The sequence below is a fragment of the Balaenoptera acutorostrata genome, chromosome 3, assembly GCF_949987535.1.
Source record: "Balaenoptera acutorostrata chromosome 3, mBalAcu1.1, whole genome shotgun sequence".
NCBI classification, from domain to species: Eukaryota; Metazoa; Chordata; class Mammalia; order Artiodactyla; family Balaenopteridae; genus Balaenoptera; species Balaenoptera acutorostrata.
Window position 1 is genome coordinate 114,591,736 of NC_080066.1, and position 26,387 is coordinate 114,618,122.

The 26,387-nt window shown below is 39.0% G+C and overlaps 1 protein-coding gene across 8 annotated transcripts in view; it reads left to right on the forward strand.

Moving 5' to 3' along the window:
- The window catches only part of AKAP6 (A-kinase anchoring protein 6), a 583,878-nt gene that overhangs the window by 295,324 nt on the left and 262,167 nt on the right, over positions 1–26,387 (forward strand). For all 8 annotated transcript variants that reach the window (XM_057542788.1, XM_007180694.3, XM_007180696.3 and 5 more), the window contains one exon: positions 17,729–17,980. In XM_057542788.1, the coding sequence (XP_057398771.1) occupies positions 17,729–17,980 (252 nt within the window). The remainder of the gene's footprint in view (positions 1–17,728; positions 17,981–26,387) is intronic.

The window sequence follows — 26,387 nt, forward strand, 5'->3', positions numbered from 1 at the left end:
TTGTACCAACCTGTGGGAGAAAGGAGGAAAAGAGGTCCCTCTGGATCAAATCTTCCTGCACTTACCTTCTACCCTCTGCTTGGAGTGTAAGAACCTTCTTGATGTTTGTGTGAGCAAACCTGGAGAACAAATCCTCTATAGAGTGTAAGTAGACAAACACCATGGACAAAGTTTAATTACAGAATCCACTTTTCACTAGTTCCGGAGATAAATTTTCCTTAGGAATTTCCTTGTTGTCAATGTTCTCCCTCTGATTTCAATTCAGCCATTTCCAGTCTAGGTAGGCGTCTCTGCACCTGACTTTCTCAGTTGAAACTTTGTTTCTGCTTTCCACTCAAAGTCTGAATTATTGCCACGAAGATGTCATGCAATTCCAAAGAAGCAGGATCTTCCATGTTTGGTTGTTCCAGGTCTTTAGTTCACTCCACTCACAGAAACCATCTACTGCCACCCTCTTGTGTTAACTATTGATAATTCCTTTATGTCTCAAATTTCCCACACCAGGTCTTTTTCTTCAGCCATTCACTTCTGGTCACACATTTTCTCCTCCTTCCATAGAGCTGAACTGAGTGCTTGAATGCAGCAACTATATCATTTTAAGTGTCTTATTTATCTCTCTCCCTCCTGTCCTTTTTCAAACTTTAACAGTAAACTTTACTATTTGTAAGCCACCTTCCTCTCTCCCCCTTTTTTGGGCAAAGGTAAGATCTAAATCATGGAGAAACAATCTAAGTTACCTTATCCTTGTAAATCTCTCTTATAGTCTTTCCTTACTCTTATTTTCTGATCTCCAAGTCATTTGCCCCTTTTATTTTATTTCTTTAATTTTATTACTCATTATTAATTTACTTGTACACACCAGAATTTTCACTAGACATTCACAAGACAGTTTCTGTCTGCAATTAAATAGGGGCAGAGGGGCTTAAGAGTTAGGATACTATAGGGAGGAGCTTATTAATCATGGATTAAATGTTGAAAGGAGTAACCTGAGGTTTGGTTGGTCTTTGTGCTTGCTCAGAGCTCATTTACTGGTCCTGCTTTTCCTTTTGTGTGCTTTCTGCTCCTTGTGAGATATGAATAGGATTCTGTGTGTGTAGTCAGAAAAAAGAAAGTTCTTCCTCACTAAGTTTACAGTCAAACTAAGTAAGCAGTGAGGTTAAAATGATTTTATAGGTAAAATTAATCTGGAAGTTTGGAAAGTGCATTGAAATTGAATTTATTTCTCAGTTGGTTGCTGATTTCAAAAGTAAAGTACAGGGCTTCCCTGGTGGCGCAGTGGTTGAGAATCTGCCTGCTAATGCAGGGGACACGGGTTCGAGCCCTGGTCTGGGAAGATCCCACATGCCACGGAGCAGCTGGGCCCGTGAGCCACAACTACTGAGCCTGCGCGTCTGGAGCCTGTGCCCCGCAACGGGAGGGACCGCAATAGTGAAAGGCCCGCGCACCGCGATGAAGAGTGGCCCCCACTTGCCGCAACTAGAGAAAGCCCTCGCACGAACCGAAGACCCAACACAGCCAAAAATAAATAAATAAATAAATAAAGTAGCTATAAAATTAAAAAAAAAAAAAAAAAAAGCTACTCTTTAAAAAAAAAAAAAAAAAAAAGTAAAGTACAATGTCCTTTGAGGAGCCTGAATCAGTGTTATAAGATTATTTGAATGGATCCTTCATCTTTCATTTTGGTGTGTCACTGGGACATTAATAATGGATGGTTTCTGTACTTGGTGGTCAGATATGTTATTTTGATCCATTTTTATTTCCCAAAGGGGCCTCTGGAAAAGGGCAATGAGGGTAGATTTAAAACCACATTATTGGAATTCAGTAACTTTCATCTTGCTTTGTATGTCTAGTTCTTGCTGAAGAGTAGTTCTGATACAGAGTCAGTCAAGCACAACGGAGCAGGCAAAATACCAAAATGGATTTTCTTAACTAAGATATAAGCTGAATTCTATATTTTCATTTAGGCTTTGATGCTCAGCATTAAAATTTTTCAGAAAATGTGCTAGATGTATGCTTTTTGCTCTTTGTGGTTCTGTGGATGAAGGGATGGGCATAGGAACAAAACAAATCCACCAGTACAAGTTATTTGCATTTATGGAAGTAAGCAAAAGTTTATATAAATCGATCAGCAAAAATTGTGTATTTCAATAATTCCTAAGCAATTGTGAAGAACTGTTACTTTAGTTATGTAAAGTATACCCCCAAGGGAGCACTGAGTTCTCTTTAGATGTCTTCACTTCTCCGGTAATTACTCAAAGGCTATAGTAGCTTGAAAGTGGAAGATTATGAATCCTAGGATATTGAGGTCACTCCTGGAGATAAACAAGGTCTTACTTTGTCAAGTAATGGAATCTTTCCCCAGAAACATCCCTCCCTTATGGGTTTATATGAAAATATAGAAGAGGGTTCATGATCTACACAGTCATGCTCTGGGACAAATCAATCAATCAAATTAGAAGGGAGAGAGGATGAGTAATACATACATTCTCACTCATTTCAGGTGATTAATATCTTTCCCTCACCTGTATCTTTATATCAATTCTGTTAAACTTTAAAAAAGGCAATCAAAATGAAAACAGAGCTGAAAGTCTTAATAACCACTGATTAATGATATGTTATTTGTCTGTTAGTACTTGGCTAGTAGCACCTGGCCATCTGACATAGAGCCCTAAGAGAATGCTGATAGGATATCTGTGAATGAAGTGACAGGTCTATCCCTACACAAAAAGAATGCCAGGAGTCTGGGATCCTGTTGCTCTGACATTGATCTTCAGTAAATGATATTTGCTCTATTGATATTGTACTCTACGTATTACTTCCTCTGCATAACTGTGCATTCCTTGACATGTTGCCATATAAACTAACTTCTTCATTGTTGTTTAATTTTTACTTTTTTTTTCAGAAAAGAAATGAATCTCTAGTGGAGAAAAACAGTACATTAAAAACCATTTACAATGCTGCCACCTAGAGAATATACTATGAACAGCTTTAACATATTTTTCAGTTCTTTCCCTATGAGTATACATAACTATAATTTTTAATAGAACTCTTACATAACTTAGTTTTTCTCAGTTAACAATATATCTTGAACATCCGACACGCATATTGTAGTATCTGTGTATTTTTTCATTGTATGGAACACCACATCATGTTAAACCAGTCTCCTCTCTTTTGATCTTTTTGTTGTTAGATTTTTTTCACAATTAAAAAAACAACTCTGTGATAGCATTTCAGTAGGTAAATGCATTACTGCCTTAGGAGAGTTTCCTGGAAATGAAATTATTGGGTCCATGGGAGGCAGTGCGAGTTTTTCAGAAGGTTAATTGATGACCTGCATTCCCATCTACCTTACATAAAAGGGTAGTATTGGCTTCAGAATATGGATTTGTTGTTATCTCATTCACAGGGTGTTAACCACGGCCCCTAAAATTAGTTCTTCACAGGACTCTAATCCTATGAGGTTTCATTTCCTGTTCCGGACTCTCAGATGTGAGATCTAAAAACTTGTGTCTATAATGTTAGCTTCCAACAGGCATGCTGTAGGTGTTAAATACAAATCAACAGCCAAGCTAGTTGCTGTGGATATATTTATGTGGGGGAGGAAGACATAGAAACACATCCTTAGAAGCTGTGCCATGTTCTTAGTGATCTAAATATATAAAGAGTGCATCTAAGAAAGAGGTTGACCTTTCCAAGGTCACACCATGAGTCAGCAATGAAATCCCAAATAGGACTTTCATCCTCTTAACTTCTTTCTCCCAGTATGAAGAGTATTTATGAATAGGTCAAGAGAAAGCATTTGTAGATGGACTTATAAGACCATTTATAACTTGAAATGCTCCAAAATTTCAAGAGAGTTACTAGAAAATTTCCATCTCAGGTAAATAAATCTAAATTGCTAAAAATTTTGATAAATTTTTAGAAAATAAAATCTTAAGTGACTGGAATGTAGAGATAGTAGTGGGTGGTATAGGCAGATAGGAATGAGCCTCAAAGGAATATACATACACACACAGGCGTGTGTGTGTGTGTGTGTGTGTGTGTGTGTGTGTGTGTGTTTGCAGGAATGGGGGAATAGGAAAGTGGAAGAATAATGGCCTGAGTCTATCATGGTGACTAAGGAAAACACAACCAAAGGGGGTCCTCAGGACATTAACCCTGGGCTGGAAGTGTAGGGGTCTTAGCTCTCATTTTGAATGAATCATAGATCTTTCCTCCTCCGCCTGCTGGTATGGATCAGTGCTGTTATTTCAAATCTTATGGGAGGGTCACCTGCAGGACCCAGAGAGATACTTTTCAATGTCCCCAGGACTGGAACTCAGGTCTCCTGATTCCTAGTCTAGTGCTTGTTCTACTACTAGAAGGAAGTAGCAGTCATGTTACAAGGATTTTCAGAGATACACAAACGCTTCTGGGTAATGAAAATTCAGGCTATGTATTATGGGAGGGCTACACAAAATAAAAGAAAAAGAAAACAGAAGAAAATTTTAGAGCTTGATGGTGGTGGATGGAACACCATCCAGCTTGGTGGATGGTATTCCATCTACCACTTTATTGCAGATGAGGAAACTGAGACTCAGTGATCTGTTGGGACAAGGATAACCAGGACACAACAAGACCAAGAACTAAGACCTTCTAATATTCATCCTGGTGCAGAGTAATCTAGATACATATTATGATTCATTTATTCTTTCTCATGATCATCTTACAAGCTCCTATTTCATGGTTCGTGAATTAAGTATCACTAACATCAGCATGTATTAAGAATCTATTTGCATGTGGTACTATACTCTGTAAAGCAAAATAGACAAATGCAGTGCTTGCCACACAAGAATTTTCTAAGGCAGACAGACCTCATAGAAATAGACAGAAATGATCTATAGATCACTGAACAAACAAAGCAAATATATGAAGTGCACAACTTTGGCCATGTGAGATGGTAAATGAAGAGATCCTCACAGTCCATGGCTTCAAGAGGAGTCCATCTTCATCTCTGGACAGCCCTAAACTAGTAAGTAATTAGAATCACCCTATGCTCTGTAGGTGTTATACTGGAAAGGAAAAGAAAGAGTGCTTTATCTGGCAAACCCAGCACTCAAGTTCATGTAATGGTGCAGTCTCTTTGGAATATTGTTGATTACTACTTTCATTGATTTTTGTCCTTTTGCATATTCTGTGATGATCTGCAAAGATTAGAAGGGTCTGCTGAGGCAGGAAGTCTCTTAAGGCACGCCTTCTAAAAGCAAAGTCTTTTCCCTCCTTGTAGGAAAACTAATGGTCATGTGGTTATATTTTTATTGAGGCTTTTTTTCCCTTCGAAAAGGACCTTGATTAATGTCGGAACCTACAAAACCCACAAATGTTTAAACTGTGTAATATGAACAGTCATGGATGTGAGACTAGGGTATAAGTTCTGTTCTCTCAAAGACCAGTTAAAGACAAACCAAAGGTGACCCAGCTCTCTTCTGTGGTAACAAAAGCCACCTTGACCAGATCTTTTACATGCCTATCTTAGTCATTTGCTTCAGGGCCAGTATTAATAGTAGTATTAGCATTAGTATTCTGAAACTGTCATATGTATAATGTGAGATAAAACAAATGAGTAATTATGGGATTCTCTAATTCCATCACCCCCTGTGTTCTTGAGAATCAGAATTCTTGGTGTGGAAGAAAGGAGATAGAGATGTCATATAGAAGATATTAGGTTAAAACCCTGTGGTCATGAATTTGAATTGGAAATATCAGTTATGAACTCATAAAGTGTTTTTTAAAAAATATACATATCTACTAGCTCTGTTAATTAAAAAAAAAAGCCTAGAAACAATCACTAACCCAGAAGTAATGAGCTTCCCTACTGTCCAGATGGTAGTCTGAAAAAACATTTCTCATTAAAGGAAACCAAGGCTTATTAGAAAAATGGCTGATTTCAAGCCTGGAAATATACAAGATGAGCAAGGAAGCTATCACAGTCTACTTAGAATAGCCAACCTGAAGTCAAATTGAAGGGGATACTACTGGCCAAAGATGGACAGTTTGCCCTTCAATAAGGTTGAGAATTGCTATGGATCAAAATCCATCGAATATGTTTAAATCCATGAGTACAACATGATATTAAAAACCGACTGGTTGGTTACCTTCTGAATGTAACAGAGAACCAATTCATTGCCTTGAAAACCAATTCATTATCTTGAAAACTGATAAAGAAAAGGAAAGAATCAAGCATATATCTTCACTTTCCTTTATGAATTATATCACTGTAACCAAATTTTCCATAAAGAGAAGCATCTTCTATTCCAGCTAGTAAATGAAAACAAATTGATAGAATATCATCATTTTACAATCCCCAATACATTAACAGTTTTAGGTACAGAGCATCAACTGTCAAAATAGTTGATAGCATCAACTATCAAAAAAGAGCAAAAACCACAGTTAAATTCCTCTTGATGAAAGAACACAATACTACTGATGGTTTAGTCAAAGACATTGTACCTTAAACTAATCAAGCCTTAGGGTCCAGCTGCCAGTTTGTAGGAAGAGGACCAACACACTGACTGTTTTCACATGGCTGCAACCAACAAATCCAAATTATGGGAAACTCTGCAAGTCTAATGCCCTAGGACTTTCAACAGGTGAATTGTATGAAAAAAAACAAAAGGAATAGAGATGGACTCTGTAGATTTAAAAAGACTTACAGACATAGCAAGTGAAAATATGGGCAACAGTAAATTATAGTACCAGGCATGCATACTTGGGTGATAAAACCATAAAGAGATGCAGGAAAGTGATTGCCCTTCAAGTCAGGATAGTGATCACTTTTTTGAGGCTTGGAGGGTCTGTGATGGGGAGGGGGCACTTCTGGGGTGGCTGGCAAAGTTCTAATTTTTGACCTGGATAGTTGTTTGCCTTATCATAATTCACTAAGCTATATATTTTTATGTGTGAATTTTGTATCTGTTTTATTATATTTAAAAAGTGTAAAAAATCAGAAAAAAAATAAAGCATGTTAGAGAAACCTGAAAACCTGATGCTACCCTAGAGATTATCACAACACTGCAAGCAGTAGATAAATAAGGTTGTGGAAAATTGTGTTCTGGAACACAAAGAATGTGAATTCTCTGGTAGAGACATCTGTGTAATGTCAGTGGCAGACTGCCTTTCAAGTCGCTGGGTTTTGTTCTTAGGGTTGTGTAGCAACAGGCTTGCACATAGCTCATGTTTCTAGACAGATGACCCATCTCTGGCTCAGTGTTTTTCATTTGTGGTGCTTAGAACATGGGCATAATGACCACTGCATGCTTAAGAAAATGCAGATTTCTTCATCCCATCTCTCTTCAAAAGGAGCAGCCCTGGAATCTGCATGATTAACACACGATTATACTGCACACTTCAGTATAAAAACCACCACTGACTTCTCTGTCAATTTCTACCTGAAATCAGTTCTATAAAGATGTCCTGGGGAAAGTACAGACCTTCCGAGCAATTTCCAGATGAGCTATTGAGCGTTGAGGCCATAGCTGTGATTTTCACTAGTGAATGAACTTAGATTTTGAACCTTTATCTAGAACACTGAATATGAATGTGACTAAGCATAGCTCAGTTAGAAAAAATGGTTTTTCCAGTGTGCAATAGCAATTGTCAATTTTCCTCTTGTCTTTTTGCTCAGGATTTTTTCCCTCTCGAATAAGTCAGAGCCTGGGATTAACAATTTAAAGTGAAATCTTCATCAGTGAACTCTCTGACGCTTTTAAAATAACAATTTTAAACCAAAAAAATTTCAGTAATGGAAAGCAGAACAATCCTGATTTGGATATGGCCAGGTATGGCCAGGCAGAACGTTTAATTGGTTCTTTCTCAGTTTAAGGCAAAGGAGGCTTTCAGAGCGTGGAAGCAGAAGTGTGAAGGCCTCCAAGTCTGTACTGAGCATCTTCATCCTCCTCTTTCTACAGTCTCCTTCGCTCTCCCAAATCCATGTGCTTTCTTCATCACCTTTCCTAATCAAAACAGGAGATGATGTCAGTTACTTACATTTGCAGGTTGCATACTGATTAGTGTGGATATACTTGGGAGAGGAAGCTAAACTAGTACTTGCTTTTTAAGGAATTTACATTGATTTGTGAAATACAGTATTTTATCCAATTGAATCCAATTCTACAGGCATCCTTTGGACACTGCCCACATGTATGGCGGTGTCCTAGCAGTGCAGACGAGTAAGATACATTTCCTGCTTCCAGAAAGGTGCAATCTAGTGAGGGAGATGGATGAGTACCAGCTAACGATAACAGAAAAATCACTTCTGCATAAATAATCTCATTTCAGTCCTCATACTTGCAGAATTTTAGTAATTAAAAGGATAACCACTCTTTATAATCATAAAGTTCTTCAAACTTTGGAGAGAAGTACTATGATGATCATAAAAGTCTCAGCATCCCTCCCACCAGTCTTCATCACAGTCATTCTCAATATGACAAAGAAGAAACTAGGACCATTAGAAAAGTGAAGAGGAATAGGACTTCCCTGGAGGTCCAGTGGTAAAGAGTCTGCCTTCCAATGCAGGGGACATGGGTTTGATCCCTGGTCGGGGAACTAAGATCCCACATGCCACGGGGCAACTAAGCCCGTGCGCCACAACTACTGAGCCCATGCGCCTCAACTAGAGAGCCCACATACGGCAAACTACAGAGCCCACATGCTCTGGAGCCCTCATGCCACAACTAGAGAGAGAAAAACTGCATGCTGCAACTAGAGAGAAGTCCATGCGCTGCAACGAAGAGCCCACGTGCCACAACAAAAAGATCCTGCATGCTGCAATGAAGATCCCGCATGCCACAATAAAGACCTGTCACAACCAAAAATAAAAATAAGTAAATAAAATAAATATTTAAAAAATACAGCTATAATTAAAAAAAAAAAGAAAAGTGTAGAGGAAGGGAAAAAAGAGGGGGTAGTCTACTTTTGGGGAAATAAAAATACCTTATCATAGGAACATCTATTAATCTGTCTTTTGGAGAAAGTACAGTTTTGAAAGTCAACTGAAGGTGACATTAATACTCTACAATATTTTTTATATGAGGTTGCAAGTTTTAGTTCACAGGGTTCACTTGTGAGTTTTTTTAAACAAGTAACTGCTATTCCCTTGATCTGTATTTTAAAATACAAAGTACATGTATTAGGTAAGAATCTCTTTTCAGCTTTTTCTAATGAACACACACATATGGTGAGCATATGCGTAAAAGACACTTTAATCATTCATTTCTACAATTGCTAGTAAACAAAATGAGCAGTCATGATGACATGGCATTTTGCAGTAAGACTAAATTATGTACACAAAATACATCTTATATTTACTTATCTCTTGCTTACTGACTTTAGAACATAAAAACTCTTTATTTTAAATGTAATGGTATCCTCTGGATAAGATGAGGGCTCAAGGTTTTTGAAACTGATAGGGAAAAAGATGGAAATGGGAGTGAGGAGACCTATCCTTTAAAAGTGGACTTTAATTCATGTTTGTTTTAGAAAAACCATCTGAATGTGTCCTGCAGTTATACAAATGTAACTCAAGAGTGTTTTGAGAGAAACAGTGAAATTATTTGGGGGAAGAGAAAGAAACATTATTTGGGTAGTAGAAGAATGCAGAAATGACTGTTGATTACTGTTTGTCCCTGTGGAGAGGCAGGTTGTAGTTACTGGAGGGATTTGCTATGTTTTCTCATTTGGGGATTGCACGTAGGGAAGCAAGAAACAAGAGGGAAGTGGGAGCGGCTGCATTTGTGGGACTTAGTGAATCTGGGGTGCCCAGCGTTGCTTTAGGACCTGGGCGAGAAAGTTGCTGGAAGGGCAGGTTTCCCTCCACATTCTCATGGAGCCCTTGGAGACTGGCAATTTGGGGCACTTTGGCAGAATGTTGATCCACAGACACTTGTAATTTCACGAGGAAACCTTCAAGATGTTTTGAGAATGGTTGGAAATGGGCATGGTGGCCTAATGATGAGGCAGCAAACAGATCCCCTCCCAGGGTCAGTTAGCAGGAGCTGGGGCAGTCATACTTAGAGTTATGAGTGTAAGCAGTCAGAGCACTCACAGGAAGGACACCCTCACTTCTATCGCACTCTGGTGAAAACTGGACATACTGGTTAAATACATAACAGGTATCTTAAAAGCCCTGTATCTATCTAGAAGAAATAAGATACAACTGGAAAATACATACACAACAATCTTACCAAAAAAAGACACCTCTCTCACATAAACATACAACAAAATTAAAGGAAAAATACTGACCCAACCAGCTGGAGTTTATTTGTAAACAGTCTCAGGTCCTCAGTGTTTGTATCAGCTACTAGGCAACCATAGAAGAGTCCTGTTTCAGTGACAGGCAGCAGCAGCTGCCATTTTGAGACCACAAGGTGTCATGAAGGTTGAGTGAAGTGGGCAGTTGGCAACATAATGTATTCAATGCATGTTGTGCTGTGAGTAATACTGAATGCCACAGGGGCTACTGTGCTGTATGTGAATTAAACAAGAAAATAACATCACTTTCCCACATTAATGCAGTAATACCTATGGAAAAGATTTTTATGCAACTTTTGCATATACATTGTTTCCACTGTCATTTGCTTTAATTCACTTTGAGATGGGCTCCAGATGAGCCTCATTTTCTTTTATACTTGCCAGAAACTAATGTGGAAGCTACAGAATCAGAGATGATGATAGTAGTGCCATGACCTTAAGGGCTGTGCTATTTGTCATTTCCAAGAATCTGAAGGGAATGTGTGACCCCAAATTAATTTTTACATGCATTTTACTAAGAGACTATAAACTGGCTTCCTTTTGTTTCATTAGTTTTCAAATTATCATACAGCAAAATTGTGGGGGGGGTTTGGTGTACTGTTCTACAAGTTTTAACCCATGTGTAGATTTCTATTACCTTCTCCATAATCAGAATTCAGAACAGTTCCATCAGCCCAAAAATCTCCCTCATGCTATCGGTCGATAGTCATGCCCTCCCCACCCCCAATCCCTGGCAACCACTGATATATTCTTCATTACTATAGTTTTGTCTTTTGAGAATGTTGTATAAATGGAATTATGCAGTGTATGCCCTTTTGAGACTAGCTTCTTTCACTTAGCATAATGCTTTTGAGGTTTATCCAAATTGTTGCCTGTATCAATAGTTCTTTTTTTCCCCGATTGCTGTGTATTGTATAGATGTACTGTAGTTTGTTTATCCATTTATCCACTGAAGGACATTTAAGTTTTGGTTTTTATGAATAGAGCGTCTTTTCATTTTTGTGTGTACCTGAGTTATCATTTCTCTAGGATAAACACCCAGGAGTGGGATTGCTGGGTCAGATTTTAAGTGTATGTCTAACTTCATAAGAAACTGCTAAACTGTTTTCAAGTATGACTGTACCATTTTGCATTCTCATCGTCAGTGTAGGAGAGTTCCAACTGCTCTGGAACTCCTCAGCACTTGGTATTTCAGTAATTTTTTATTCTAATCATTCTAATAAGTATATACTGGTATCTCACTATGGTTTTAATTTGCATTTCCCTAATGGCTAATGAGGCTGAAGATTGTTTCATGAGCTTATTTACCGTCATTATATCCACTTAGGTTAAGTGTTTGTTCAAGTCTTTTGCCTATTTTAGAATTGGGTTGGTTGTTTTCTTACTGTTGAGTTTTGAGAATTCTCTGTATGTTCTGGATATAAATCCTTTGTTGGGTAAGTAATTTGCAAATATTTTTCTCAGTCTGTAGTTTATATTCTTTTCTTTTTAAATTAATTAATTAATTAATTTTTGGCTGTGTTGGCTCTTCGTTTCTGTGCGAGGGCTTTCTCTAGTTGGGGCAAGTGGGGGCCACTCTTCATCGTGGTGCGCGGGCCTCTCACTATCGCGGCTTCTCTTGTTGTGGAGCACAGGCTCCAGATGCGCAGGCTCAGTAGTTGTGGCTCACGGGCCCAGTTGCTCCGCGGCATGTGGGACCCTCCCAGACCAGGGCTCGAACCCGTGTTCCCTGCATTGACAGGCAGATTCTCAACCACTGCGCCACCAGGGAAGCCCTATCTTCTCCTTTTCTTAAAAAATATCTTTCACGAGCAAAAGTTTTAAATTTTGATGAAGTCAAAATTTTTTGTTTTATGGACGCTGTGTAATATGCCGTGCTTAAGAAATTGGTGCTAAACCCCAGGTCCACAGTTATGGAGACAACATTGACACCTGCTACTTCCTGGAATGTTCTTCTGTGTCTCATCTCCTGGTTGTCTTCTTCAAGACCCAAACTTTACTTCCTTAGAAAAGCGCTTGTGCCCCTTTCCTCTTTGCCCCTGTGGACACAATCATTTCCTCCTCTTCTGTGTACCCTTTGTGAACACTTATTTTCCTGACTATAATTTCTCATTATATGCCCCCTCCCACCAGGCAGGGAACTCCAGGGGACCAAACCCTGGCATTATTCACCTTTGTTTCCCAGCACATGGGTTAGTACATAGTAGGTACTCAATACATTCACTGAAAAAAACAGAAGTAATTAATTCCTAAAGACATTATCCTTCTATCCTTAATTGTGCTGGGGACAATTTGAGTAGCTATAAAAAGTGTTATTGCTTTAAGGACATTTAAAGACTATCTTCAGTTTAAAATTAAAGTTTGTTATTCTTTAAGACATCTGTTGATTTAGTCATTTAAATGAGCTTGCTGGGGAACATCTTTTCTCAGAGGAAAAGATATAAGAGAATGAATGAAATTCATGTTAGAATTATGAGAGATTTTAAGTAGCTAAAGCAGTTGATACCAATTGATGATACTGAAAAATAAACTAAGCAATTTTATCTACTGAAATTAAGTTTTTGTTCATTATTAGTCTGTTAAAGTAAGATCCATATCATCAAAATTCTTGACTGCCCAATTTAATGGTAGCCACTAATTATACAAAGAGGTCCTGAGGAACCAGTCCTCTACTTGGGGAAAACATTCACATGCTGAAATAAATCCTCTGGGAATGAAGCTACCTTCTGATGATATAAAATCTTCATTAATTATGCGAAACAGCCTCCTGTTGCCAAATAATACTATTCATAGGAAGTTAGATTTTTAGCTTTCATTTGTCTATAACAGAACAAGATAATGGGACCAACTCCAGGTGAGCTTCTGAAGGTTAACAGTTTGTCTTGGTATCCTTGGCCCCTCTCTCTGGATCTGCCTTTCCTCCACCTCTACATTCTCAGAGTCCTCCAGCTCTCTGTTTGTGGACTTGGTTTACAAGGAGTGGGAGCTGCCTTTAAGGGTGATAGACTGAATCTAGAGTCTTAAGAGTGTGAGAAGTGTGGGCTGGTGGATCTGTCCATGGTTGCATCATTCCAGATGATGCATACTTGGGAATCAGGAGAGGAGTCCAGAAGTCAGAGAAGAAAGGTCTAACACAGACAACATTGGGGAGAGGGGCTGGAACTGATGGAAACAGTGGCCAGAATTAGGTTTGAACAGGAGAAATGGGATAATTTCAGGCTACGACTATGAAAGCAGAGCCTGGAATAAGTTGCTTTATAGAAGATGGACCAGTGGACCTAACCATTTTTCTCATGGATGCTGGAAAGGGTTCCTTGGCTGTCACTCATAGAATCTTTAGCATCCTCATCACTTTCTTGACCTTAACTCTTCTGTAGACATTCAATTTTCTGCCTACTAACACCCTCTATCAAAATAGGAAAGAATCTGAAATCAAACATTAACATTTTTTGGGCAATTACACTTCACTATGAATTTTAGTCACTATATCAGCATAACTAGTCGTTGCCATGTTAAGTGTTTTAAACCTCCAACTATGAATGAAAGATTTTATTTCCTGTTAATACTCTTAGTAAACAGATGGGGAGAAATATTTTTGCTTATAGGTTCTTCAGATATATATTATGTATCTCCAGTCCCAAAGGGATTGTTTCTTTTCATATTCCTAAAAAACTGTGAATTTCTTCTAAAATTACCACTTTGTTTCCACCAAGTAGCACTGCAGTGCTCAAAAGTTTGTTATACACTGAGTGGTTCAGCCATGTGAGTTGAGTCCAGTTTCCAGTCGCTATCTGCTCAAGTTAAACATCCGGTAGAAGCTGAAACACCAGTGATTCCTTACATGCATCAGTTGGGCTCCAATCCAACTCCACACCCAAGCTTCTACTTCATTTTATTAATCTATTGCCCACAGGGCCTCTAACAAGTCAGATCTCTCAGTGCCTTTTAATTCCAAACAATCTCTGCTGGGAGGAAGCCATTCAGCAAATCATTTTTTAAAGTTTCTGATACCTGATTATCTGACTGAATGTCCGTAATCTTCAGCTTGTTTCATATAACATCCAACAAACTGGCAGTAGTTAAGGGCCAAAGCACCAGAAGCTTCAGACTGAATATTTTTTAAATATTTGTTTGACATTTATATAGAGGGACAGGGAAAAGCAGATCTTCTATTATTAAAACCTAGATATAGATTCAGAACTAGTTACCTTTCTCTAAACAAACATCTCATCAAGTGTTCAAAGCATAGTCCCCGTTTGGAGGAGAGGGAGTATATACACTCACACACTCGTATATACAACCTACACATTTATCTGTAGTTCTTGTTCTACAATTTGTGCGTGCATGTAATTTTGTCAAGCCAGACAACCGATGGCAGAGTAGAGGGCATAAAAGTAATTAAATAAGTTAATAGACTTCAGAAAATTGCACCATGCTATGCATTATTTAGTTTCAGAATTTCAGCGGATGCTTCGTGTGCATATTGCCAAAATACTCAACAGAGTGAGGGCAGCACTTGTGGGGAGGGTGTTTCTTTCTCCTCAGGGCCCATCTGCTTCTGTGGGAACAGGGCTAATTCACATTTCACAGTTACTAAGGAGGAGGGTATGAAAACCTAAGTTAACTGGCACCATTGATGCTTTAGTGCCCCTTACACATAGTTTCCCCTGGATGGTTGCCTGACATCTTGACCCATGAGCTGGCTCTGACTAGATTCCTGCATCCATTATGAAGGAGCCAAATGTGTGTAAATAGAGTGGATGACATGTGCTTTGGCATGAAGTTTTCATGGTACCAAGGCTATACATATAACTTTCTGTATTGGGGGATGAGCGTGGGATGGTGTAGAAATGCCTATTTAGCTCTTCTGAGCAGGTGGCAGAAGGGTTACTGAAACCTTTTTCTCTCCGAGGTATGTCATTTTTCTGCATTTCTAGATTGCAGTGGGACCTAAGAGACAGAGACTCACAAATTCTGAGTCACGGAATCAAGAGTGTGAGGAAGTTGAGCACACTGCCGAGAGAGTGGTTGAAGTAACCACTGTGGAAGCTGTGCTAGGAGACAGGAGGTGTATGAGGAAAGCAGCTGGAGGGGATGGTGGCCTGGAGAGGGTTGAAAAGCACCTGTAGTGGGGGAATGGGAGTACAGAAGTCTGTCAAAGAGAGGTTGGGGGCACAAGGGACTTTCTGATATTGTTCCCCAGGTGAAGTGACGACAAGGTCCAGAGTGGAGCGATGGCAGAGAGTCATCCCAGCAGAATGGGCGTGAAGGTCTTAGGAGTAGTGAAGTAAAGGAAATCCGGGGCTAGAGTGTTGGCTGGCTCCTCAGTGTGAATGTTGAAATTACCTAAGATAATGGTGTGCTCAGTATAGAGAGGAAAACCGTGAGCCAGATGCATTCTTCAGTGCAGAGGAGTGAGAGAGAAGAACGTAGATAACAGCAGTAAGGGAGGATGGCAGGAAGGTTTAGCAGACAGGAGGCACCTACGAAGAAAGAAGGCGAGAGAGTAATGATCAGAAAGTGACAAAACAGCACTGAGGTCTGCCCTTGCCCCAGCAGCTCCCCCTCCTTCCTCCACCCTCCCCCATCTCTCAGCTGAGGCCTGGGAGAATGAGCAGCTTCCCCTGGGAGAGCAGTGGAGGAAGCAGAAGCCTTGGGCAAAGTCAAGTTTGGGTAAGAACAGGAGGTAGAGGTGGCATTCGTGAAGAGGTTAAGGCACGTTTTTACAAGGGATTGGGGATATTAGCCAGGAGAGCACTGAGAATTTGGAAGAGGTCAGCAGTGGGAGGAAGGGCATTTTCCAAGGCAACACAGTACTACATAGAAATGAGCATCCTAATAGGACAAAGCATGCAGGGCATTTGCTTTGGGGTGGTGGTTGAGGTATCAGGAATAAAATGTGTGGGGTAAGTGGAGTAGATGTCCAAACAAGCATCAGCTAAGACCCCAGGCTACATAGAATATCTGATGGTAGTTAGAGGCCTGCTTTTTTCTGCTGAAGGCCAGCAGAGACTAGCTAATCTGGCTGTGATTGGTTCTTATGTACTGGTTAATAGGGTATTATAATTTTTGCCCCAAGTCTCTATTGGACCGCATAAGCCCATGGGCCATATTTTTTTCTAAGAAATTTACCTAATCAGAACTCCAAAGTCTATTTAGTTTAAACTTTTAATCTGTTTCAAGTTATTATCACCAATTTATTACCAGTTAGGTCGTGGATTTCAAGAACTAATATTGGAGCATGTATTGGAATTGTACAATAATTTTTGTTCAGAATTCAGCACAACTTTCCATCATTATTCAATAGTTTTTTTGGCTCATTATTACACATTGTCAAATACAGGTTACATTTTAGTTTTTCTTTGAAAACAAGTAATTGAATTGTATGAAATCAGAAGGTTATATTCCCAGCATAGAATGACTGTTTTGATACTCAAGATAGGGCTCAGAACTCAAAGGCTGTCTTAAAATTTTAGCTTTAACGAAAATCATAAATAAAAGCCGCACTTAAAAGAAATCACTGATACATAACTAAAAGTGAGTAACTGAGCACTTTTTGCTGACATCTACATCATTTTGATGCTTAATGGACTCCAGTTGCTCAAGTAAGTATTACCAGTGCTGCCGCCCATTTCATGCTGCTGGCCTCTGACAGCACAATGAAAATGTGGGAACTTGGAAGGACAAGTGACACATCAGGTAAAATCTGCCTACCTAATAGTATGTGAGGAGGGCATTGAAACTTTGATACAGTAATGGTTTTATTTTAAATGCCTGAGTCTTAAAAACAAAACCAAACTGTATTTTGTTTTTGTTCAGTCTCGGGGTTTCTCTGGTTTTCCTTCTTAAGAGTGATTTTGTTTGCAAAGCGTGGATATCCATTAAGAATTTAAATATTAAATTGTGTCCCGTGGGAAAGGGACAATTATCCCTTACCTTGAAGATCCCATGGCTCACTGAGAATGGCTAGGAGTTCCAGTGCAGCACACATTCTAGCCCATTTTTCTTCATGCTGCGTGTCTGGAGGATGCTTCTATCCTGAGATATTATGTGTTCGGTGGAGCTCACCAGTAGCAAAGAGAAGAGCTCTTGGCTCCCTTACCTAAATCCCAAACTAACAGTAAATAAAGAGAACAGAGAGCGGATTTGTGAGATAACCTCTCACCTTGGATGAACTTTCAATGTGAGTATCTGAAAAATAGTAGGATTTTCGTGGCTTAGAAAGAGATCAACTTACCTGTGTGCACTGAAGGCCCAGTGCCCAGGAATATGGCCTGTGACTCTATCTGAACTGCAACAAAGGCCAGGTATCCAACATGTGCTCACCTGACCTGTTGGCTCTGATCATTGGTGTCAGGTGAAGGAGTGACCTTTCTACCATCCCCTTCCCAGGTTAAGGAAGGCAAAGGAGTCACCGTATATTTGCTTCTCTTTATTGCAGGACATTTGTGAAGATATTTCTGATCATGTTGAGCAAATCCATGCCCTCCTTGAAACGGAGTTCTCCCTGAAGCTGCTGTCCTACTCCGTCAACGTGATTGTGGACATCCACGCGGTGCAGCTCCTCTGGCACCAGCTCCGCGTCTCAGTGCTGGTTCTGCGGGAGCGCATTCTGCAAGGTCTGCAGGACGCCAATGGCAACTACACCAGACAGACGGACATTCTGCAAGCTTTCTCCGAAGAGACAAAGGAGGTGGGTGTTTTCCTTGAAGCCAAATAGTGCATTGTCAGGTGTGATTATTTGAGAATGTTTTCAGTTCAGAGGTGTGGGATAGGAATTCTTTATAGGTAAATAAGCAGGTCCTAAGCTGGGTGTTGAATCTAGGTATAGTGACTAGAGACTAGGGCACTTCTAATGTGAATGAAGCTAAAAACCAGAGTTCATTCACACCCGGTAGTTTGCACAGGTACCACCCGTAACTGTTGGTGCTAACCTGGCTTCCTGTTCCTCATTCAATTATTTGATAAATATTCATTGAGTGCTTATATGGGCCAGGCACTAGGTGCTAAGAGTGTAATAGTGATCAAAACATGGCCTTTGCCTTCAAAGAGCTGAGACTAGTGGCGAGTGGAGGCAAGTGGACAGACATTAAGACCAGACTGTGATCTGCGTGATCTACATGCAGATACAATGGTCTACATGATGCCACTGGAGGACAGAGAAGGGGCACCTAATTCAGACAGGGAAGCCTTTACAGGAGAAGTGAGTCTAACCTGAGACCTGAAGGAGAAGCAGGATTAGACTGATGAACAGAGGTAGAAACTGTTCTAGACAGAAGGAATGGCATGATCAAAGATCCAGAGGTAAGAGAGAGGATGACAGCCTCAGAGAGGAAAAAGTTCAAGGGACCAGGAAGCAGGATTTGAACTAATATGTAAGCAGAGGTCAGATCATGAAGATGAAAAGCCGTATTAAAAAGTCATATTAAGAGAAGTGGACTTTATTTTGAGGATAACAGAAGAGTTTGTTCAGGGAATTGATGCGATTCAGTTCATGGTTTAGAAAAATCATTCTGGTTGCAGTGAGTCATATGGACTTTAGAATTTTGCACAACCAGTATACTTAGATTTTTTTGTACTCATAGTAAGCATAGTTTAAAGAGTTTGTTGCTGTTAATCTTGATGCATAGCTTAAGAACGAACACTGTAAAGTTAAATCCAAGTGAACTCTCCTATTCCCAAATAAAACTGACATATATGTCAGAGCGAGAGAGAAAGAGAGAGAGGGGGAGAGTCATTGTGCTAGCTAAGTAGGGGCTATATATACGTGTGTGTGGATGGATGGATGGATAGATAAATAGATGGATGGATAGATGGATGGATGGATAGGTAAGTAGGTAGGTAGATAGATAGATAGATAGATACCATGTATAGATACATAGAGTGTGTGTGTATGTATATAGTCCCTTGGCTCTTGAAACCCAGTTTAGTGCTCTACTGTTGGTTTTGTGGAAAATATGTATTATGCAAGTTTAGAAGGCATTTATATAAGTGTGGATTAAAAGGCCTTATAAAGAGTATTGCATCTCATTAAGTTATTAATGTTTCAGTGGCTCCAACATTATCAACAACACAAAACGAATCTGGGCTTCTTCTCATAAATGATTTATATTTGTTGATTATTGTTTTTGTAATAATGATGCTCTTGCTGTGGCAAATTCCCTGCAGGCCCTGGAAGTTTCTGGGAATGAAAATCTACTGGGCTCACTTCTAACTTTAGGTCACAGTCTTTGTTTTCATTTAGCTTTTTCTAAGATTGTGGCAATGAGGGAGGTGATACAGACTTTGGTAGAGTTCCTTTTAAAATTGTAGAATGAATATGTAGGTGTGTGAGATAGTCCTCAGATGCCATCCATCCCAAGTGGGATCCCTAGAAGGTCCCTGATTGGGACCCTTGTGGTTATGGGAAACTACAAAGAATCCCAAACTAGTCAACTCTGCCCTAAATCTGGTGTTTAGGAGGAGGTGTATGCTAATAAGGTGGGAGATCAGAGATGGGGAAGGTTTGTCTAAACTCTGAAGAGACAGTACTTTAGATATCTACCCGGTATCTCCAATCTGTACATTCTGTTTTTGTTTCTACCCATGTGTTCTCCTGGCTCTGTCCAAAATCCAGTATTGATCAGTTATCAGATCTGCCCACTTTCAACCACTTAGAGGGGGCACTAGAAATCATTGAGTCAAACCAACTCATATTACATATTTATTTATTCATTCAATAGACATTTACTGATCACAGCTCTGATTAGAGCTGGGGATATGAAAGTGCTCTAGGGTTTATTGTTATTGCTGTTATTGTTGTTTTGTGGAATATGTTCATCATGTGTTTGTTTGAACTTGTATTATTCACAAAGTGGTAGCCCAAGAAAGATGAAAGGCCATTGAGACTAACTAATTGTTACTGGCCACTATTTTCACAGCTATGTTGTGAGTTTATATTAAGTAGTACCCATCATGGGTCTCACAATGTGAGCTCAACAATTATTTACAGATTCGATTGAAAGCAATTTAGTGCATTTTCATGTTTGAAGTCAGTCTTTAGTCCTGTTGTAGAGATGCAAGAATGCGTTGTATGAGGGGTAAAGGAACAGTGGATTCTCAACCACCTGCTTTGTGGACATTTCTCTGTGAATTGAAGCACTGTCTCCATTACCATCTTTCCTGAAACAATGGATTCCTGATCCTATTTGTTAGTTTTATTTGTTTCTGTCAGCACACTGGAACTGTGGAAAATAGGAAGAGAATTAGGATAAAATTCTCAGCTTTATCAGAATAAATTCAGCTGTGAAAGATTTGTAGAATGAAGAGGGAGATGGCGTAAAACATACTGATAATCTAGAATAGTAAATGTCCTTCCAGTGAAGATAAATTCATTTTTCTCTTTTTGGAAGTCAGTTGAGTTTCATAGCCCATTAAAGAATAGGTTTGAAAGTCAAGAAAGTGGCAAGTTCTCTTTCTGTCCTTACAAAAACAAAGTGAGTTTTATTCCTTTATTTAAATATGGAGCAGACCATATCTTGTAAACAAATTGGCAAATGCCTTACTGAAACAAAACCAGCTGAACAAACAAATAAAAAATACTTTAGGGCAAAGCTCCACATTGTGTAAAAAATGTGTTATACTGAAATTTTCTATATTTCAGATACTGTGATAAGCAATTTATATTTATTGTTTCATTTAGTAAGGAGGGTAATGGGTATTAAAAGTAGTTCCATTTCAATATTACTCATCCATAATAAAGAATGAAAGATTGCCATTTGCAGCAACATGGATGGACCTAGAGATTATCATACTAAGTGAAGTAAGTCAGACAGAGAAGGACAAATACTATATGATTATCACTTAAATGTGGAATATGAAAAATAATATAAGTGAATTTATTCACAAAACAAAAACAGACTCAGAGACATAGAAAACAAACTTATGGTTACCAAAGGGGAAAGGGAGGGAGGAGGGATGAATTAGGAGTATGGGATTAACAGATACAAACCACTGTATATAAATTAGATAAAACAAGGATTTACTGTATAGCACAGGGAAGTATATTCAGTATCTTGTAATAATCTGTAATGGAAAAGAAACTGAAAAAATATATATGTAATCGAATCACTTTGCTGTACACCTGAAAATAACACAATATTGTAAATCAGCTATTCGTCAATTTAAAAAAATAGTTCCATTTTATAGATGGAAAAACTGAATTTAAGAGAGGCTAAGCGAATGCTTAAGGGCATAAACCTAAGAATAATTAAATAAAACAAGCAAAACCAGCTCTTAACTGATCTCTTTGGTAAAAATAATAATAATTATTTCCTTCTTCCCTTCCTTCCTACTTTCCTTTCTACCTCCCCTAAATATTTATTGATTTCTTACTCTTTATAAGGCACTAGGCATTCAAAGATGAATAACACATGTTATTAAATGTTAGGAATCACCGTCATAATTTTGTTAGATCCTCAAACAGTTCTGGGAGGTTGGCAGGGCAAGTGCTATTATCCTTATTTTACAGATGATATTATTGTATCCATCTTACAGATAAGAAGACTGAGGCTGAGAGAGGTAGTCACACAGATAGTGATAACTGTTAATAGTAGTAACACAATAGCGAACATTGATTAAGAACTTACCATATGCCAGATGGTGTGGTAAGCACTTTACCTAAATGATACTCACCCTCTCAGTGGGAACACATTGGTCCTTCCAGAGCACTCACATCATTGCACTTTGTGTGTTCTTCCACGAGCACTTATCACAGGGCAATTTATATTACGACAAAGTGTGTGCTAGATTTGAACTTCGTGATTGTTGGCACCAGATTATAATCACTTCTGTATCTCCCACAGCACCTAGTTCGTATCGCTGTATATAAAAGTCAGTGAGTTGAACTGAAGTAAATAATGCAGGTAATAAGTGCTTTAAGTGTGGAAGAGGGAGATATCACTGTAGGTTGGTTGACTGGGATTGATCATGGAGATTAGTTATTTGACTCATAATTTCAGCCCATAGAAAATGGAAATTGTCAAGAATTATTACTATAGTATAAATATATTGAAAGACTTAGTCTATTTTCCCTTTTCCCATCAGAAACTAAACTTTGCCTTGCTTCGCATTTCCCTATCATTGCTTGTTCCTCTGAGTCCACTGCTGGTCTCTGGAATGCAGTCAGAATCAGAGCACCAACGTGGGAGAGCTGAAAGGAATCTGAGCAAGGGTCTCGACCCTGTGGTCTGAGGACTCTGGGGGGCTGTAGCCTTCTTGTAAGAGGTCCATGAATTTATATGTTAGTAATTGAAGCATAGCAAACACCATGTAGTGAAATTAGGGGAGGAAGGGAAGAGAGAGGCATACAAAATTTTTTGCCATAACCATAATTAAAACAGTGAAATTCTGTTTTCAACTCTTCTGAGTAAGGTCACTAAATCAGGGCACAAAGTCAACTCTGAAATGGCAATGGACACTAATATAAACCTTGGGGGCATTGCAGTAGGGAGATCTTCAAATCTCTAAATTATGAGTATCAAATCTCATGTTCAGCTGATGACAGAATTCACTGTTAAACAAAGAAAGATCTAAGAAGGCATTTGGAATTAGAACTTCATTTAACTTATTTATGGGTAAGGAACAAAGCAAAATTTCTTGTTTCAAATTAGGGAGGAAAAAGGGTTTCCTTGATGTCTGAGACAATATTGAAGCCAGCAGTAAAGTGAATAAATTGCTCACCAGTAAAGTGAATAAGTTGCCATCTCCATAAAACATAACCTTCATCTGAGAAACTGCTTCATAACATATTAAATGGGGGTCTGTTTGAGTTTGGACATTGCTAGGCTGCCATGACACAGCTAAAAGCACTACAAAATAAAATGTGGTATTTCTAAAATAAAAAGGCCAGTAAAAACAACATGCACTCTTCCCCCACCTCCATATCCACCTGAGACTTTACTACTTACGTGCATTAGGAAACAATCTGGGAAGGTGGTCCAGTAGAAAGCAGTGGGACTAAAATATTAGTATTACTAACCAATATTTTAAGAAATGAAACTCATTATTTATCTGCTCTGAGAAACTTCAGAGAACTTTATTTTTTTAAAATTGCCTCTGCACTGTGAAATGTAGAAAAATACTTTTGAGGAATGCTCTTAAATAATAGCCAACTGTGTTAAAATATATGGGTAGATGCTTGCCACTTGGTCTTTAGGATATGAAATGCATATGCTATGTGCTGTTTTTTGTTTTGTTTTTTGGGAAGGGATTTTTTTTTTTTCACATTAAAAAATGCAGTATGAATTAAAACTAGTTACCCCTGAATGACAATCAGCCATGCACAGCAGTAGTTGGCCTGATTGGGAACAGGATGGGAGAGGGCTCCCTTTGGAGCATTAAGTGTTTTGAGTATGGTATTTTCTTTTCCAAACAAAGGACTGGCTAGGGAAGGGATCTTCAGGGGAAGACTTAATTAGGAAAAGGCAGCCATACCCTATTATCTAGATGTCTCATGCCATATGTTCAGCTAACATCATTTATTGAGTACCTGTTATTTTTGAACAAGACAGTATCCCCTTGTCTTAACGTTCTGTGACCACCATAATTGGGATCAAATACTTTCCCACGGTTATGGTATTCCTTGCCTGTCCAGAAGCGGGTAGCTGACATTTTCATGGGTCTAATTTTTACCTGAACTCGCACATCTCTTTTTTTCTATTCATCATAGGAACATTTTTCCTTAATGCCTCTTTGACCTCACTTAAGTAGGTGCAGTGCTGTAACTTTGTGAAAAAAATGATTAAAAATAATGTAAATTTCAACTAGTTAATAATTTAAATACTAACTTATGGGATAGCTTTGGAACTTAATCGCTATTTATAGTACTATTTTTGTAAAGGAGTAAGTTCTGAACATTGAACAACCAAATAAAAAAACTTTTAGTAAATACAACCTGCTTTTAAATTGGAATTTCCTCTATTATTCTCTTGAAAATTGCATGAACTGTCACTTCTGTTTGACTGGCTCATTCCTTGGTGTTTTGGGCTTCTGACTTTTTTCTTTAAAGATCCTATTCCAGATATGAAGCATAAAAGCCAAACAATTCCAGTTAGACCATTTTTGTTGATATTGGCAGTTAATACTGGTTTCTTACTTTGTGCAGTATAATTTAGCATAGGGACACCTCTCATTTAGATGAAACTTCCCCCCTTGATATATTTGATTAGTAAAAATATATATAATAAGTAATAAGAGTAAGCATTCATTGAGTACCTATCCATGTGCCAGACTTGTGTCTTACATATTCTGTCTTCTTTAAGCCTCACAACAGCTCTATGGCATGGCTTATTGTTTCATTTTTACAGATGAGGGAAATGAGGCTTAGTGATATCAAGCTACTGGTTCCTGATCACATGAATAATTAGTGCTTGAGCTAGAATTTAACTCTGAGGTTTGGGCTTTTAATCACTGGAATCAATGAAAACTATATAATCAGAGGAATAAACTTCATGAAGGCATAGAGATAACATTCCAAAATGTCTTCATTCATTCATTCATTCAACAGATGTATCTTTGAATTCTGTGTAGCTCACTATGCTAAGTGTTGCAGGTATCCTGGAAAGTCAGCCATTTTCTATGTGATTTATACTCTTGTGGTGCTTACAAACTAGTGGGATAAACAGATTAATCAAAGAATCACAATAATATGTATTTAAAGCTTGAGATAAATATTTAAAGGAAAAACAACATAGTTTTATGAGCGCTTATAAGAAAAGATTCTGACTTAGGTGGGTGTTTGGAATCTTGCAGAAGTGAAGCTTGATCTGAGGTCTGAGGGTGAGTAAAAATTAACTCGTTAAGGGTTTTACAGGTGGGAAGCTTTCTTGGCAGAGGAAATAGCATGTGCAAAGGCTCTGGGGCAGGAGGAACACATTCAAAAACTGAAAGGATGATACCGTGGCCGGCTGCAGCCAGGGAGGGGAGAGTGGCTTGAGAGAGACCTCTTCATACCTGTTCTTAAAGGGTTTGGGTTTTAACCTAGCAGCAGGAAGCTAATAAAGGATTTTAAGCAGAGAAGTAATAGCATCAAGACTTGAAATTTGTAAAGGTTACTCTGGTGGCAATGTGCAGGACAAACTGGCGGAGGGGGTATGTCCATTTAAAATAACATCCAGTGAATCAGAGAAAATTACGGCACAGGGGTCAAATTATGGGTCAGACAGCCTTTGTTTAAGGCTTAGCTCAGCCTTAGTCCCGAGGCTGTGCGCTAGTTACGCACCTTCTTTTGGCTCAGGCTCCACTTACGTAAAACAGGGACAATCGTACAGACCCCAGAAGAAAATTGTTTTGAGGATTAAATGAAAAAGTAGTAGTGGTAATCAGCCACCCCCATTTATAAGATGAGGACATTGAGGCCTAGAAAGGTAAAATGAGGTTTTTCATCATTATTTTTTAATTTTTTTAGAAGTAATATCTGATTTTTTAAAAATTTATTTATTTATATTTATTTATGGCTGTGTTGGGTCTTCGTTTCTGTGCGAGGGCTTTCTCTAGTTGTGGCAAGTGGGGGCCACTCTTAATCGCGGTGCGCGGGCCTCTCATTATTGCAGCCTCTCTTGTTGTGGAGCACAGGCTCCAGACGCGCAGGCTCAGTAGTTGTGGCTCACGGGCCCAGTTGCTCCACGGCATGTGGGATCTACCCAGACCAGGGCTCGAACCCGTGTCCCCTGCATTGGCAGGCAGATTCTCAACCACTGTGCCACCAGGGAAGCCCCGTCATTATTATTTATCTGGATGTTGTGGAATAAGAGTGAAGGGAGTAGGAGGTAAAGGCAAGGTAAAGGTCTGAAGGGAGAGAACAAAGCAAAACAAACAAATGACCCCCAAAACTTGATGTAAGGTCCTAGAAAGGCCAAATCTTGGGATAACCTGGTTGAAATGATGCAGGGTCCTGCTCATCCCATTCCTCCTCCAGGAGAGCAGAGATCTGGGGATATAGCCACCCTTCACTTTTCAGTTTTCTTCCTTCATCTCCTAAGGGGCTAGATTAGACCAGCTACCCTTCAGCCTGGTAGGCATGTAGGATTCCAGGGGCCCTTCTGCCCCGAACAAATCATCAA